This window comes from Lynx rufus, unplaced genomic scaffold (assembly GCF_022079265.1).
Source record: "Lynx rufus isolate CCGP_SWC_20201006 ecotype Redwood Valley unplaced genomic scaffold, mLynRuf1.p SCAF_8, whole genome shotgun sequence".
Lineage (NCBI taxonomy): Eukaryota > Metazoa > Chordata > Mammalia > Carnivora > Felidae > Lynx > Lynx rufus.
The window spans coordinates 21,496,476-21,511,388 of NW_025814896.1; the positions used below are offsets into that span (position 1 = coordinate 21,496,476).

Sequence of the window (14,913 nt, forward strand, 5' to 3'; positions counted from 1 at the left end):
CTGGGTCTTAAAGGCTAAGAGGTCAGACTTCATGGGGGACGAGAGAAAGGGCATCCCAGGTGGAGAGACCCGGAGGCCCCAGAGCAGATTCCTGGAGTGAGGGCTCCACCAAAGTTCTCGCTGCTCACGAGTGTCCTCTCTCCTCCAGGTGGTCGGGACAGGGCCGGGAGGCGCCTGCTTCTGGTGTCAACCACCGAGGGGGCCTGGGAGGCACCGTGGTGCACGGCCTCGGAAGTCACCAAGCTGCTCTCCTACCTGTGCACTGTCCCCAGGTAAGGGGTCGGGCCAGCTGGTCGCTCTGTCCCCCGTCAATTTCTTGGCCCAGAGCCCAGGACCGGGGACTGAAGGGAGAGACCCCAGGAACTTCTGTTCCCAGAGCCAGTCCCAAGCCAGATGCTGGGGTGACGGGGGGGGGGTAGGGTAAAGCAAGACAAACTTAGTCCCTGCCATCAGGGGGTTCCCAGGTTGATGGGGAGGTGGATGGTGTGCAAGAAACAGCATGGACAAGAAGCGCTCAGGGGGTGTCTGTGTGGTGAAGAAAACGGGGGGATGTTGTAGATCAGTGGCTCGCAAACCCGAGCATGCATGAGTCACCCTGAGCGCTGTTAAAAACACATCACCGGGTCACACCCCAAGTTTCTGAGCCGCTAGGTCTTGGGCCTGAGAATTTGCATTTCTAACAAATGTCCTGATTCTACTGATGCTGCTTGGCCAGGGACCCATTTGGAGAAGCACGGTTGTAGAGTGGGAAGGGTGGGTGACGAATTTCAATCGGGAGATCAAGGAGGGCATCTCCGAAGAGGTCATAACTGAGCTGGCAGGTGATAATCATAAATACTGTTGAACAAATAAAGGGCGAATGGGTGTGAATGTGTGGATGAGTAAGAGAGTGAAAGAAAGAAGTTGTGAGTAACGGGCGATCCAGGCTGATGCTAATACCTCTCCTCCCCCACCGCTCAGACTTCACATTGGACCGGCTGGGGAAAGTCACCATTTTTCCTCGCGAGTCCCAGCCCCCGGCTAGGAGGGTCTCAGAAGTGGTGTCTGCTCAGGACCGTGGCGACAGACCCCAACCCAACCTAGAGGTTGTGCAGCTAGGGGTAGGGGGTGGAGGGACTCGTGGAACCCTTTGGAACCTTCTCCCCGTGCTCCATCTCATGGGAGCTATCACTGCCACCTGCTGGCCATTGAGATTTTTCTTCCTCTTCTCCAAAGTGGTGTGGCTTTTCTGGCCTGAGGGGGGAGATGGGACCCCCTCTTCCGTGCTGAGAAGTGGCCAGTGTGGTAAACAGAGCCCTGGAATCCCACCAACTTGCCGTGTGACCTTGGGGCGGTAACCTCCCCCTCTGAGACTCACCCGATCAAAAGGAAACACCAAGTGGACTCCGATGAGCGGTGTAAACTGTGGGGTGCTGGGCCCAGCTTCACGCTGGGACATGCCAGAGACTCTGACTCCTCACATCGGCCGCTGCCCTCCAGGGGCCTCCAGGCTGGTGGCAAGGCAGGGGTGGAAACAGACCGCTCTCCCAGCACGAACACAGCCGGAGGCAGGTGAGGTGTGGGACATGAACACAGGGGCTTCACCTCCAAGAGCCTCTTCTCACTGTCTGCTACGTTGCTGCTCTGTGCCTCAGTTTCCCTTCTAGGGGAATAGCAACGGAAGACATTTATATTCCTCTTACTCTACAGCAGTCACTGAGTGCCTTACGCTCATGAATTCATCGGTCCTCACCGCACCCCACAGGGCCCAAACTACCATTCTCCCCATTTACAGATGGGAAAATTGGCTCTCGGCAAGGTGAAACAACTTACCGGGGTGACCAGATGCTATGGCAGTGCCGAAACCCCACCTCCACACTGGCGATCTCTGGTTTTATCTATGAACTGGCTGGACATAAGGCTGGAAGGCACTGGGGGTTATTTTCCCAACCTGCCTGATCATCAGGATGGCCAAGGGCACTTGGAACCACACAGACGCCCTGCCCCCCCTGTACGTGCTGGGCCAGACGTCTGGGGGCTCGGGGTAGGGGCGGAGGTGAGGAATCGATATTTTTAACAACTCCTGACCATTGAGCCAGTTTGGGAAATCCTAACGTAACCGCTGAAAAGTACAGAGTGAACCAGTGACAGCGTTTCGGCTGCAAGTAACAAGTTCCAATTCGAAATGTCTTTACTCATGAGGAAATTTATTTCTCTTGGTCTCTGCTTTAGAGCTCTTAAGTAAGAGCCTCTTCAAGGAGAGCCTGTGTTTCCCAGAAGTCCCCTGGCAAACGTCTCCTCACTCCTCATTGGACAGAAACATGTCACGTGGCCCCTACGTAAAGCAACCATTGGCCAGAGGAATTGGCTCGCTACTCTCGGCCTCAGCCAATCAGAAACCAGCGCCTGGGGGACCTGCTCTATGGAGGGAATTGGATTCTTGAACGAAACCAGAATTCTGCCCATGGGAAGGGGGTGGGGTAAATGCTGGGCGACTCACCCACCGCAACTGGGATGGTGGCTTATAGCTTATGATTGTTAGGGTGTGAGAGAGGGCTGTGTGAGGTATTGTGGGAACACCACAGAAGAAGCAATGGACTCTGCCTGGAGAAAGATCGTGGAAGGCTTCCTGGAGTGGGGTGCCCATGGGCAGTCGGTCTTGCGAGATGAAGAGCTCACCAGTACATCAAGGTTTCTGGCAGCCAGCCCCCTCCCCTTCCACGAGGTCCTTCCCCCTAGAAAGTCCCATCCATCCAGCAAGACTGCCGATTCCGTTTACCACCCACAGGCCTGAAGATAAAACCAAGGGGCTGGCGGTTATGATTGATTCCAGGAAACAGCCTCCACACCCTGGTCTGGTCAGTGCCCTGCAGGCCACCCAGGTGAGTGGGAGGCGGACAGCCTCAGCCTAGCAAGGAGCTTGGGAACTCCAGGGGACTTTTGACATTCATGGGCCCCAGGGGGCACAGACCTGGGACCGGAAACCCCAGGCAGGAACTCTTCGTTGCAGATACAGAAATCCCAGCCCAGTCTTGAAGACAGAGTGAGCTCATTGGTCCATGTGACTTGATAATCCAGAAGTGAAATGCCTGGATTCAGGGGCTCAGCTATTGTCACCAAGACCTGGTTCCTGTCTCCATTTCTGGCCGAGTTCTCCTGGGAGGGCGCTATTCTCAGCCAGGCTTCCCGCCCTGGTGGCAGTCTGGTTCTCACTTCCCATGGTTTTTCATTGAAGGCCACCCAGTAGGAAAGAGTGAGAGATTCGCTTCCCAGAGGTCCCAGGAGGTTTCTTTCTGTCTCCTTAGCTCAGGTGTTCATCCACCAACCGATCTCTGTGGCCACCCCGATGGGCTTAGACTTAGGTCCCATGAGCCTCATGAACAGAGGAGCAAGGAAGAGGTTTGTAAGTTGCTGGCTTAGGCAACTTAGGAGAAAGTGGAAGGTTGGCATACACTTACTTTATGGTCTGATCCCCTCCTCTTCCTTCCCCTCCTCACTTTATAGATGGGGAAACTGAGGCTCAGAGGGGACTGGTCATCTAGGAAGCTTGCAACTCGGCTTGGACCTGGTGCTCTATCGACTTCCAACCATTCATCTTTCAAACATACCACATAAACGTCCCAGCCGAGCCCCCCCCCCCCCCGACCCCGCCCCAGCTGTTTGCCTGAGTCTTAGCAGGGGGCTCAGTGAAGGTCTAGACAGAGCACCTCTGAAACGGTTCTCTCTGACAGGCCCTGGCCCCAGCCTCCATCCGTGCTGTGTTCTACCTGGGAGAGAAGGAGGCTGCCCTCCAGCTGGAAACATTGCCTGACGTCCAGGTGAGGGGGAGGCTGAGCTGAGCCGGGGTGCAGAATTCACCAGCTGGGACCCGCCTGGAGTGACCTAGTGGAGGTCAACAAATACAAGGCTGGGCGTTACAATTGTCAGCCCTGCCTCCGTGGCAGGTGTGGCCAAATCAATCATCTAGTGCTCGCTCTCTGGCAATCCCAGAAGCTCCTGGTGGGCTCTACCACGTGACCGAGAGGTGCCTGTGGCATGAAACCGATTTTTAAAGTTTCAGCTCCTCGACCCCTCCCTCCTTTTCAGATGGGGAGACTGAGGCCCAAGGCCACCGAGTAAGCTAGAGGCAGAGACGCCTTTTCCGTATTGCGGCCTTGATCTTCCCGCCTTTCTCTCCCTGGTTTCTCTCTCACCATCGCCAGCTCAGAGGCTGAGATGATTTGGGACTTTACAGCAAAGAGCCCTGCAGTTTTCTTTAATTAGCGCCGTGTACCGCAATCATGAGCGTGGGCCCCCTGCCCTCTGCCCTGCTTCGGGAAAGGATTTTCAAGGCCTCCTTCCTCCTCCTCATTGGTGCAGAGTCGCATTGGGAGCTAGAGATGTGCTTTTTTTAAAAAAAAAATTTTAATGTTGATTTATTTTTGAGACAGAGCATGAACGGGGGAGGGGCAGAGAGAGAGGGAGACACAGAATCTGAAACAGGCTCCAGGCTCCGGGCTGTCAGCACAGAGCCCGATGCAGGGCTCGAATTCACGGACTCTGAGATCATGACCTGAGGCAAAGTTGGATGCTTAACCGACTGAGCCACCCAGGCGCCCCTAGAGATGTGCTTTTTAAGGGTTTATGTGCCAGTGAATCCCTTGGGGACCTTGTCAAAGCGCAGGTTCTAATGAAGTAGCCCTGGATGGGGCCTGGGATTCTGCATCTCTAACATGCTCCTAGGTGATGTTGATGCTGCTGGTCCGTGGCCCACACTTTGAGTACCGAGGATAACAGATGGGCCCAAACAAACAGAATCCGCCCAATCCCAAGCTTAGGTATCTGGAGCTGTTCCTAGCATAAACCTCCAACTTCACCGTCCGGGAGAAGCAGCCACCTCGTCCCTCCTCCATGTCTTAGAGGATACGGTCAGGATTTGGTGACCTTTCTCAGCCCCAAGAAGGAGACGGCACCTTGGTGGGTCACTGGAGAACAGAACAAGGATTACAACAAAGAAGTTACGTGACCAGGGTCAGCTTTCATCCATTTGTGTGATTTCCTGGAGATCTGTGTTGGGAAAGAGCCCAGCTTAGAGGGAGTCAGTGCGGTGATTGATTAATGATGTCTGCCTCGGGCACGTGCTGGGGAAGGGGCAGTCGGAGTGCTGTTTACTTACCATTCCTTAGCCAGGGTCTCATTCTGAATTTTGATTTGTCAGACTTTCCAGAGAAGATCCTTGCCCGGAAAAGCAACTCTTAACGCCAGGGCCAGCCTTACCTGTGGCAGATGGAGTGGTGTTGGGGCAGGGATCTGGCAGGCCCTTCTCAAACAGGTGTGCCCACGCTGAGCCCCCTGGTCATCTTGACTGTCTTCTTTCACCTGCAGGTAGAGGTGGTGACCTCACTGAGAGCTCTCAGCCACCACGTGGACCCCGGGCAGCTGCCCGCAGCCCTGGAAGGCCCCTTCCCCTACTGCCACAGCGAGTGGGTGCAATTCTTCCAGGTGCCTACCCTCAAAGCCTTTACCGCCCACCCTAACTCCTTCTCTTCCTCCCTTCACTCTCCTGCCCCCTGGATCTAGTGACCCCGTCAGGTCCAGAGACAGTCATCCAACATACATTTATGATGAGGGTGCAGAGTCCAGTAACGAGGAGCTCAAGCTCTGCACCCAGACTGCCTGGGTTCCAGTCCCAGGACTCGGGGAAGTCACATAGCTTCTCTGAGCCCTTTTCCTCCACTGCAAAATGGGGGGTAATGGCAGTACCTCTCGAGGGGGCCGTTGTGAGGTTTAACTGAGTTCATGTGGGCGAAGAGCTTAGAAGAGTGTCGGGCGCACGCTAAGAGCTGTGTCTACGCTAAGTGCAAATGAAATTGACGGACATTCGTTCTGTGGACCCACGCAGCTCGGAGAGCTCAGGGTCTGGTGAGGGAGGCAGACTCGTTCCCTCCTGAAAGAGGGAGGGAATAAGGAAACTCCTTCTCCCTATGATCTCAGGCTCTTCTCCGCACAACCCTGGAGGGGGCATTTCATGCCCACTTTAGTACATGAGGACACACAGGACGGGGGTGGCTGGCACAAGAACACACAAAAGATTCCTGGCTTAACTCGCACAGAAAGCAGTGCCCATAAGTGCTGCCCTGGACTTTCCCTAGACCAGGGCTGCTCACCTTCGGCACCAGTCACGTTTGGGACTGGCTGCTTCTTTGTTGTTGGGAGAGATCTTGTGCACTGTAGCGTGCTTAGCACCGTCCCTGGCCCCTACCCACTCTGACAGGAGCACCTCACAAATGATGACAAGCAAAAACATCTCCAGACATTGCCTGTTGTCCCCTGGGGATCGAAATCCCCCCCCCCCCTCCAGTGAGAGCCACGCGTCTCCACTAACAATCTAATGTGGTGCTTTGTTTATTTGTTTTTGGCCCCGGTGCTCTCCCGCTTATCATGTGTCTGTTTTTGAACAAGCAGTATGTGAAAACTTCAAATGGTACTAAAGGGTATATATTGAGTGGTCTCCTTTCCTACTCATCCCACAGGCGCCCCCCAGTTCCCCTCTGGTGAATCCAGTGGCCTTTGAACTGTATTTTCACTTTAAAACCTTCCCTCGAAATGACATCTAACCTGTAGACCCAGAATGTGAAACTGACAATGATGTTGGCTAATAGGATACACTGAGCACCTCACACAAATGCACACGTTTCATCCTCACGCTAGCCTCTAAGGTAGGAACGACTGCGATCCCATTTTACAGAGGAGGATGCCGAGGCACAAAGAGGTTAGGCGATTGGCCCGAGGTCTCACAGCTAGTCGGCGGGAAAGCTGGGCCGAAGTGGGACCCAGCAGAAGACGCCCCCTAACTCTGCCCTCCCCCATCTGCTCCTTCCCCTTCCCCAAAGTATCCCCTTGGGGGCCTTCTTTCTCCTCCTTCTTTCTTTCCCAGCACCAGTGGTTCTCAAAGTATGGTCCCTGGACCAGCAGCATCGGCATCACTTGGGAACTTGTTAGGTGCACATTCTCAGGCCCCACCCAAAAGGAATGAAACCGGGGACTCAGGAGTAGGGCTCAGCAGTCCGGATTTTCTCCAGACCTCCAGGTGATTCTGATGCAGCTGAAGTTTGAGAACCACTGCCTAAGGCCCTTCCTGTGTCCTCCTGGAGTGGGCAGGTGGCCTCACTGGCCCGGGCTGACACTCCCACTCTGGCTTTCCATCGTGCAGAAGCTGGACCCTTTCCTTGCTGACCTGCACCAGGTCTCCTCCTTGCTAAAGGCTTCCATCAAGCAGTTTGAGAAGAGCGACCTCCCTGGAGGGGTGCAGGTGAGCCAGGAGCATGGGGTGGGGAAGCCTCACTACACCCCAGATTCCGTGGACCAAGGGCTCAGTGAGGGGGGCAGCCGGGGTGGGCGTCATCACCTCATTTTTTTTTTTTTATCCGCTCACTTGACTAATATTTACTGGACACTCACTCTATGTCATATCCTGGAGACCCAGCCTGGGGCACACTGTCCTGTCCCTGCCCTCATAGGGTTTAGGGTGCAGAGGCAGGAGTAGTCATTAAGAAAATAAGCAAAGAAACGGGTGCGTAGTTCCAAATTGTGCCAAATGCTATGAAAATGAGATTGAGAACAAGGGGAAGGAGGGAGGGCCTCCCTAAAGAGATGGCATTTCGGTTGAAGATGAGAAGGAGCTGGCCATGGGAACAGAGGGGGACTGCTCCACCTGGAGAACAAATACGTACCAAGGTGCTGAGGTGGGGGGGTTCTGGTATGTTCGAGAATAGCATGGAGGCCAATGTAGAACAGAGCGGTGGGAGCGGAGCAAGAGAAGAGAAGAACTAGAAGAGAAGAAACCAGAAGAGGTTGTATCAAGGACTTGGGTTGGGATTCGACTCTAAGCCGGCAGGAAAGGCCCCGGAGAATTTTAAGCAGCAGGGCGAACACATTGCCGCTTTGAGATCCTGCCAGCTGCCATGTGGGGAACAGACTGCAGGGGGAGCCAGAGAGCAGCAGGGAGACCAGTGAAGAGGCAGGGGTGAGTGTCCTAACAGGAGGTGTAAACCCTGGGTTGGTGGGGGTTGCTCCCAGTGAGGTTGCCATGGTGACAAGAGGAGGCGTGGCTCGAGGAGATGTTTTAGCGATAGGAAGGATAGACTTGGTGCAGGACCTTGAATGCCGAACTGGGGGAGTCAGGCATGATCCGGGTGTGGGGAGTCCTGGAAGGCTGTAGAAGGAGGGTGGGGATGGGGCCTCAGGCCACCTCCCTACACTGGCAGGAAGCCTCCAGGTGTCTGAGCAAGTCCAAGGAGCTGATGGAGACCGTGCTGAGGGACCCAGGGCTGCTGGGCCTCCAGCGGGAAGGGGGAGCCACTCTGGCCAGGCTACGGCAGGAAGCCAGTAGGCTGGACTTCAACCCTGACGTCAGGTATGAACAGCCAGGTTTTTCCTCCCCAAGCTTTGTCCACTGGCCTGGGAGCTGGGAGCGCGTAGGGTGGGCCCTAAGGATGCCTAGCCTGGGGGCATTTGCAGGGTCCGTATCCTGGGCTGAGGCTTTGGTAAGGTCCCTTCTCTGCTGCCCCTCCTTCAGCCCCGGCCATCTTCAGCCCAAAGTGGGCATCAGAGGACAGCCCCTGCTCGTTTCCAGTCACCCCCAAGCACTTTCTCTGACTTTCTAAGACACTGGGCTGAATCCCTTCAAGGGTCCATCTCGTTGATTCCTCAAAAGAACCTTGTGAGGGCCACATCGTCCTCATTTTGCTGATGGGTAACCGAGGCTCAGCGAAATGATAGATGAGCCAGGACATCTGAGCAGTAACCCCTGCACCGCCCGGCCTTCCCTGGTGGGCTTCTCAGCCTGGCCGAGAGAACCGTCAGCCGTGGCCATGGTCTCAGAGCCACAAAACACAAAAAAATACACATTCCTGGAAATTACGGGTTTTCTTAAGTTTACGGGCGGGGGTGCCAATCAGTAATTAAATCAGTCAGTAATTGGAGATATTTTGTCTCCGTTAGAACAAACACAATTACTAAGTTCGCCTAAGCTTCCAAGAACAACTTGTTTATTTAACTAACACTTAAATAGCGCTTAGTACGAGCATAGCCTTGTGCTAAGGGCTTTGCAAATATTAACATGTCTAATTCCCACTAGGTGGAGTCTCGTATTATCCTCATTTTACAGTGGAGGGGTCTGAGGCTCGGAGAGAGGTTAAGTGACTTTCCCAGGGTCACACAGCTGAGATGTGTGGGGGTCAGGACTTAACCCAGGCAGCCTGGCCCAGAATCTCGAACACACCGCCCTGAGCTGCGTCCACGGACGGATTCGCACTGATGTGGGTCCTGGTGCTTCTCACACAGCCTGGCACTGTCTTTCCCAGCGTGACCCCGCCTCACTGTCCTTGTCGGCCATAGGCCTCCCCAGACTGTTGGCCACCAGCAGCTCCACCAGGGGGCGGTGTGGTCCCACATGAGCCGCTGCGCTTGTTCTGCAGAGGGGTCCCTGCAGCTCCCGCCTGCCCACCCCTTCCTCCCGGTGTCCGCCAGGCTGGCTGGCATTTTCCATGCACCGACCCTGGGCCTTCACCCCTTCCTGGAAAGGCAGTGATCTGCGGGAAGCTGCAGTCAGATGGGGGAGGCCCAGAGCAAAGATGGCAGGCTTTCGTTCCGTGTCCTTTTTTTCCCTTTTCCATCTGAAACAAGACCCTGTAGGGCAGAGGAGGGTGGGGTGGGATTCCCGAGAGTCCTCCCCTCACCGGAGTGTCACCGTGCCTGACTCCCGTCTGCTCCCTTTCATTTATGTCTTGCTGGCTTTGACTATTTTTTAAAATTATGTGCAAAGAAAGCTGTAGACTGCACTCCAATTCAGAATGCGATGCGCGAGAGTCAGTTCCTCTCTCTGGACCTCAGTTTTCTCATCTGTAAAATGGAGGCTGTGGTGGAAAGGCGGGTTACAGCCACTCACCATCATTACAATAGGAATAATAAGCACTAACAGTGGGTGTTGGATACTGTTAAGAGTTTTGAATGTGTGAGGGCTGGTTCTCAGCCCTTGCTGCCCCCCTGAAACCATCTAAGAAGCTTTAGAAAGTGCGAATGTCCAGGCTGCACTCAGAGCCTGACTCAGTTGGCTTAGGGTGGGTGTTGCGATTTGAACCCAGATCTGTCCAACTCGGATTCCCAGGGCATCTCCCAGGGAAGGGGAGGGTCTTTCGGTTTCCCACTGTGTCCTCTGGCCTTCTCCGTCCCAGGAAAGGCCGAGTCTGAGGCCCAGAGAGGTATAGGGACCTGCCCAAGGTCACCCAGCAAGTCGGCAGCTGGAATACCCAGGCTGGAGCCACGGAACCGGTGGGGGTCGGGGAGCAGGCGTACTGGTGGGGAGGGCATCTTGGGCCCTCTTGCACCCTCTTCCACCTCCCAGGAGCCATCTGGCCGAAGCTGTCGCCTGGTACGGCCTCGTGGACGAACAGCTGCATGTCCTGGTCACTGCCTCTAACCACCTCCTGGGGGCGCTGGAGCTTCGCGTCCGCCTCGGCCGCCTGGAGGCTGCCATCCACCAGGTGAAAGGGGAGGCTGGCCTCTGGGTGGGGGAAGGCCCTGCTCCAGGCCCTGCCCCAGACAGGCACTCTGCTCTGGTGTAAGTCAAGAGCCAGGCGGGCGGCCTGTGACGCGGCGTATGACACGGCACTACAGAAGTGCCGCGCGGGTGAAGACATAACCCCGAAAGCTGTTCTCATCCTGCCTAGCCCCGGGCCAGAGCCTTTGCGTATACAATGATTTTCCAACCTTACCGCCTACCAGGGATGGGGGAAGATGCTAGGACTGCTCCCACTCATCGATGAGGAAACTGAGGCCGGAAGACATTACGTCACCTGCCTGTGGTCACACACCTGGGAATCTGACCTTGGAGCCCACCCCCGGCATCACCTCACCCGACTGCCGGCGTCTAGAACCAGTGCAGCCCTTCGTGCTGGGGGCTGGGGGGCACACGGACGGCCTGGGTTCTAGTCCTGGCTCCAGCACTGACCCGGACCCCAGACAAGTTATTTAACTATTCATTGCCTCAGTCTCCTCATCTGTCAAATGGGGGGGTAATAGGAGTGCCTGCCACAAATGGGCTTTTCGAGGGTAAAGGGAGTGAGTACATACTCTTTAAGGCATCCCAGGGTAAGAAGGGGACTTCTGCTCCTGGGTTCGAGGGCCGTTTTATCCCCTCTGTCCCTCATCCAATCCTCACGCCTACCCCACTTTGCCACTGAATAAACTAAGGCCCAGAAAGGGGACGCGACTTGCCCAGTTCGCACAGTGAGTTAGTTCACAGCGGGCCCACGCACCTCGCTCTACAGAAGGCAGCATTTCCTGTTTGCATAGCCCTGGGGATGAGGAGCTCATTACTCTCAAGGCTGCCTCTTTTCTGATTAGCAAAGCTGAGTGGTTAGAGTAAGCTCAAATTTGCCACCGTGAGACTTCAGACAAGCGCGCACGGACGGCCTACTTCGTGCATGGCACTGGCCGGACCAGATGCCCCCTGGGGTCCCACTCGGAGAGTCCTGTCCCCTTCAGCTACTTGAAGAACATGACAATGCACCCACCCTCCCCAAACTGTCCCTTCTGCCCAGAACCGGGAGGGTCTCGGTCCAGGCCAACGGGCGCAGACCCCGCCACCGAATCAGTGAGGACACGATCCCCACTTCCAAGGGAGCAGGGAGCTGGCCGAGGGACGTCTCCCCAGGCACCCCTCATGTCCGCACCTCCCTCCCCTGCCCCAGGTCAGCAACTGGATGGAGCAGGAGGGGAGCCGGTGCCTGCAAATGCTGACCCCCAAAGACAGAAGCTTGGAGACTGTGGAGAAAGCCCACGCGGAGTTTGAGGACTTCTTTCTCCAGGCTGCAGTGCGTTCCTAAAGACTGAGGAGCAGGATCGGAGCAAATGGAGAGGGCCGTGGGGGGGGGGGCACTGCTAGGGCAAAGGTGTGCAGGTGGGAAAGTGCAAGGAAACGTCCAGAGACAGTGAAGAGACCGGCATGGATCGGAAAGGGTTCCGCTTAGATGCTGTCTCCTCCAGGAAGCCTTCCTGGATCACCACATCCAAAAGAAGACCTATCTCAGAATCCCTGGAAGATTTTATAAAATGCAGACTCCAGGGTCCCACCAGAGACCTATTAAGTCAGCCTCACAGGTCAGGGGCAAGGAATTTGCACCCTTGATGTACGGGAGCCTAGGACACGGGTGATTCAGCCCCTCTCAGCCCTCAGGGAGCTCCCAGGCCAGTGGGGGTTAGGGGTGCCGGAAAAACAGGGCAACAAACAGAAAGGGAGAAATGTGGGGACACATGGCAGGAGTCCCTAACCCAGACCCCGGGTCAGGGAAGTTTCCCCGAAGGAGGTGACAGCGAGCAGAGTCCCAGCTAGGCATGGACTGCTGAGGCGGAGGCCCAGTGCCCATTTTGTAGATGACACAACAGAGGTCTGGGAAGCCCGACAACTCAGCAGTGGGGCGGCAGAGGTTCCTGGCCTCGGAGGGAGGCCTCAGCTAAGATGGCACCCGAATGGACACCTCTCCTCTCCCGCTCAGGCCCAGTACCGCCGGGGCCTGGAGCTGTCCAAGCAGGCAGCTCAGCTGGGAGCTGCGGCCGGAGGAGCAGAGCTCCCGGAACTGGTGGCCTTCACCTCCACCCAGCGGGCCTTCCAGGCCAAGCTGACCCACTTCTACATGGCGGCCGAGCGGCAGCGCACGGACCTGGAGACGCTGCTCCGTCTACACCACTTCTGCAAGAAGGTGAGCCTGTGGCCGCCCGCATAGACCCTCGTCCAGCTGGGAGGTGAGGGGGGAGGGGGCAGGGAGCAGCCCACACACAGCACGAGGCTCTCTGGAGGATTCATTCTATTGTCACCTGCATTTTCCAGAAGAGAAGCAAGGTTGGAGAGGATAGGTGACCCCTTAAGTCAGTCCCAGCCGATCTCGGACCCCAGCTTGTCCCATTACACCAGGCAGCCTCCCAGCAGCCTAGAAGTCAGCTCTCAAAGGACACTCAGATATCATCTGCCTCTTAAACGTTGGCATTAGGGGAAGGGGACCTGGTATTTCCGAGAATCCAGTCAAAGCCATAGACTTCCTGTCTATGCATAGCTCTCTGCAGACAACTTCAGGCGGTCAGACCAGCCTGAGAAACTTCCGTTGCAGAGTTGGGGAAACAGGATCAGAGAAGGACTGACACTTAGCCAGTGTCACACGGGAAGCCCATGGCACCATCGTAGTGCTCTTTTCCATGCCTCGCCTTGCCTTACACAGTGGGTGGGAGCTGGGGAAGGAGGGGACAGTTGGCGGAGGGTGGGCCCGGAGTCTTTTCTGAGCACCCCCAGAACAGAGGCCTTAGTCCTGGCCAGGAGCCCAGAGTTTGGCCAGCAGTGGGGAGGAAAAGACAGGGCTCCTCCGGGGGAGGGGATCGGGGGCAGTGCTGGGGTCGGAGGCAAGACGAACTCCGCTGCTTTGCATCGGTCGTCTCTGGGCAATCCAGTGTGGCAAGGCAGAGTGGTCCCATTTTACAGATGAGGATGCTGAGGCCCTAAGAAGAGAAGGGCCTTGCCCAAGGCCACACGGCTGCAGAAAAGAAGAGCTGGAATTTGAACACAGACGCGTTCCTGCTCTGTGTTCTTCTCCAAAGGTGGGGGTGTGGATGGTAACAGGTTCCCATGTTCAATCAGGTGTGATGATGATAGGATTATGATGAGAGTAGCCCGCATTCGTGACTGTGGACTCCCTGTTGGACACTCTTCTAAGTGCTTCACAAACCTTATCTGATTTGATCTCACCATATCTTTCTCTTTTTTTCAATTCTTTTTTTTTTAAGTAGGCTCTATGCCCACCGTGGAACTCAAACTCACAACCCTGAGATCAGGAGTCACATGCCCTACTGACTGAACCAGCCAGGCTCCCCTAATCTCACCATATCTTTATGGGGGAGGGGCGCGAACATTGTTTCCATTCCGCAGATGAGGAAACTGAGGAATGTGCCTTGCACAAGGTTCCCCAGAGGGCCGATGGTCAAGCAGGATTTGACTTAAGAGACCCCACCCCCCGATCCATTTGACCAAATCTCTCACTTTTCTCCTGGGGGCACTGAGGCCTAGGGGGACCAGCAGCAGCCTGGGAGAGCTGTACCCTGGATGGGACAAGAACCCACAGCTCTGGTCCAGGCCCAGCACCCCCAGACTCGCCCCTGAGGACAGAGCGGGGGAAGAGCCTGACCCCGGCCACCCAGCTGTCAGGCTGGCTCAGCACACAAAGGATGGAGAAGTCAGGATGCTTCAGAGGGGAGTCGAGAGGGACTCTGCTCAAGTCCCCCTGGGGCGCTGGGAGGACAGGTCATTTTCTCTGCCTCTGAGGCGCAGCGGGCAAGGGATAGGGACGGTGGCAGCCAGGGGATCTCACTCCCAGCTGACAGAAGAGAGCCAGGCAGTGGCAGAACCTGAGGCTTAGAGCCAGGGCCGGCTCCTGCCCGCCCAGGCTGTGTGACCGCAGCCACGGTCTTCACTGCCCTGGGCCTCCGCTCCTCGTCAATAATAACGATCAAAATAGTAATAATAACCAAGGCTTCTGTAGCTCTTACTATGTGGCAGGCCCTGTCTGTCATTTCACATATCATTTTATTGCCACACCCATCCTCTGAGGCAGGTGCTATTATTACGCCCAATTTACACACAAGGAAACACAGAGAGGTCAAATAACGCATCCAGGGTCACACAGCTGGGAAATGGCCGAGCTGAGATTCAAACGCAGATCATCTGGCTCTTGCTGGGTAGTGAGAGAGTTAAACTCAATGTAAGTAACCCCCCCAGGCTTTACTCAAATTTGGGATGATTATTATAAACGCCAATATTATTATCATTAGCAGCAGTAGGAGTGGTAGCAATGCCCCGTGTGTCAAGGGCAGCTGGCCCCTTCTCTCCTCGCGTGCTGACTCCCGCTGATC

General features: G+C 55.7%; 1 protein-coding gene across 1 annotated transcript in view; it reads left to right on the forward strand.

Annotated features, from left to right (window-relative positions):
- The window catches only part of KIAA1755 (KIAA1755 ortholog), a 40,762-nt gene that overhangs the window by 21,699 nt on the left and 4,150 nt on the right, over positions 1-14,913 (forward strand). Inside the window, exons 5-13 of the mRNA XM_047067846.1 lie at positions 149-272; positions 2,768-2,861; positions 3,711-3,797; positions 5,344-5,460; positions 7,172-7,270; positions 8,226-8,374; positions 10,364-10,502; positions 11,712-11,834; positions 12,516-12,719. Of these exons, the coding sequence (XP_046923802.1) occupies positions 149-272; positions 2,768-2,861; positions 3,711-3,797; positions 5,344-5,460; positions 7,172-7,270; positions 8,226-8,374; positions 10,364-10,502; positions 11,712-11,834; positions 12,516-12,719 (1,136 nt within the window). The remainder of the gene's footprint in view (positions 1-148; positions 273-2,767; positions 2,862-3,710; positions 3,798-5,343; positions 5,461-7,171; positions 7,271-8,225; positions 8,375-10,363; positions 10,503-11,711; positions 11,835-12,515; positions 12,720-14,913) is intronic.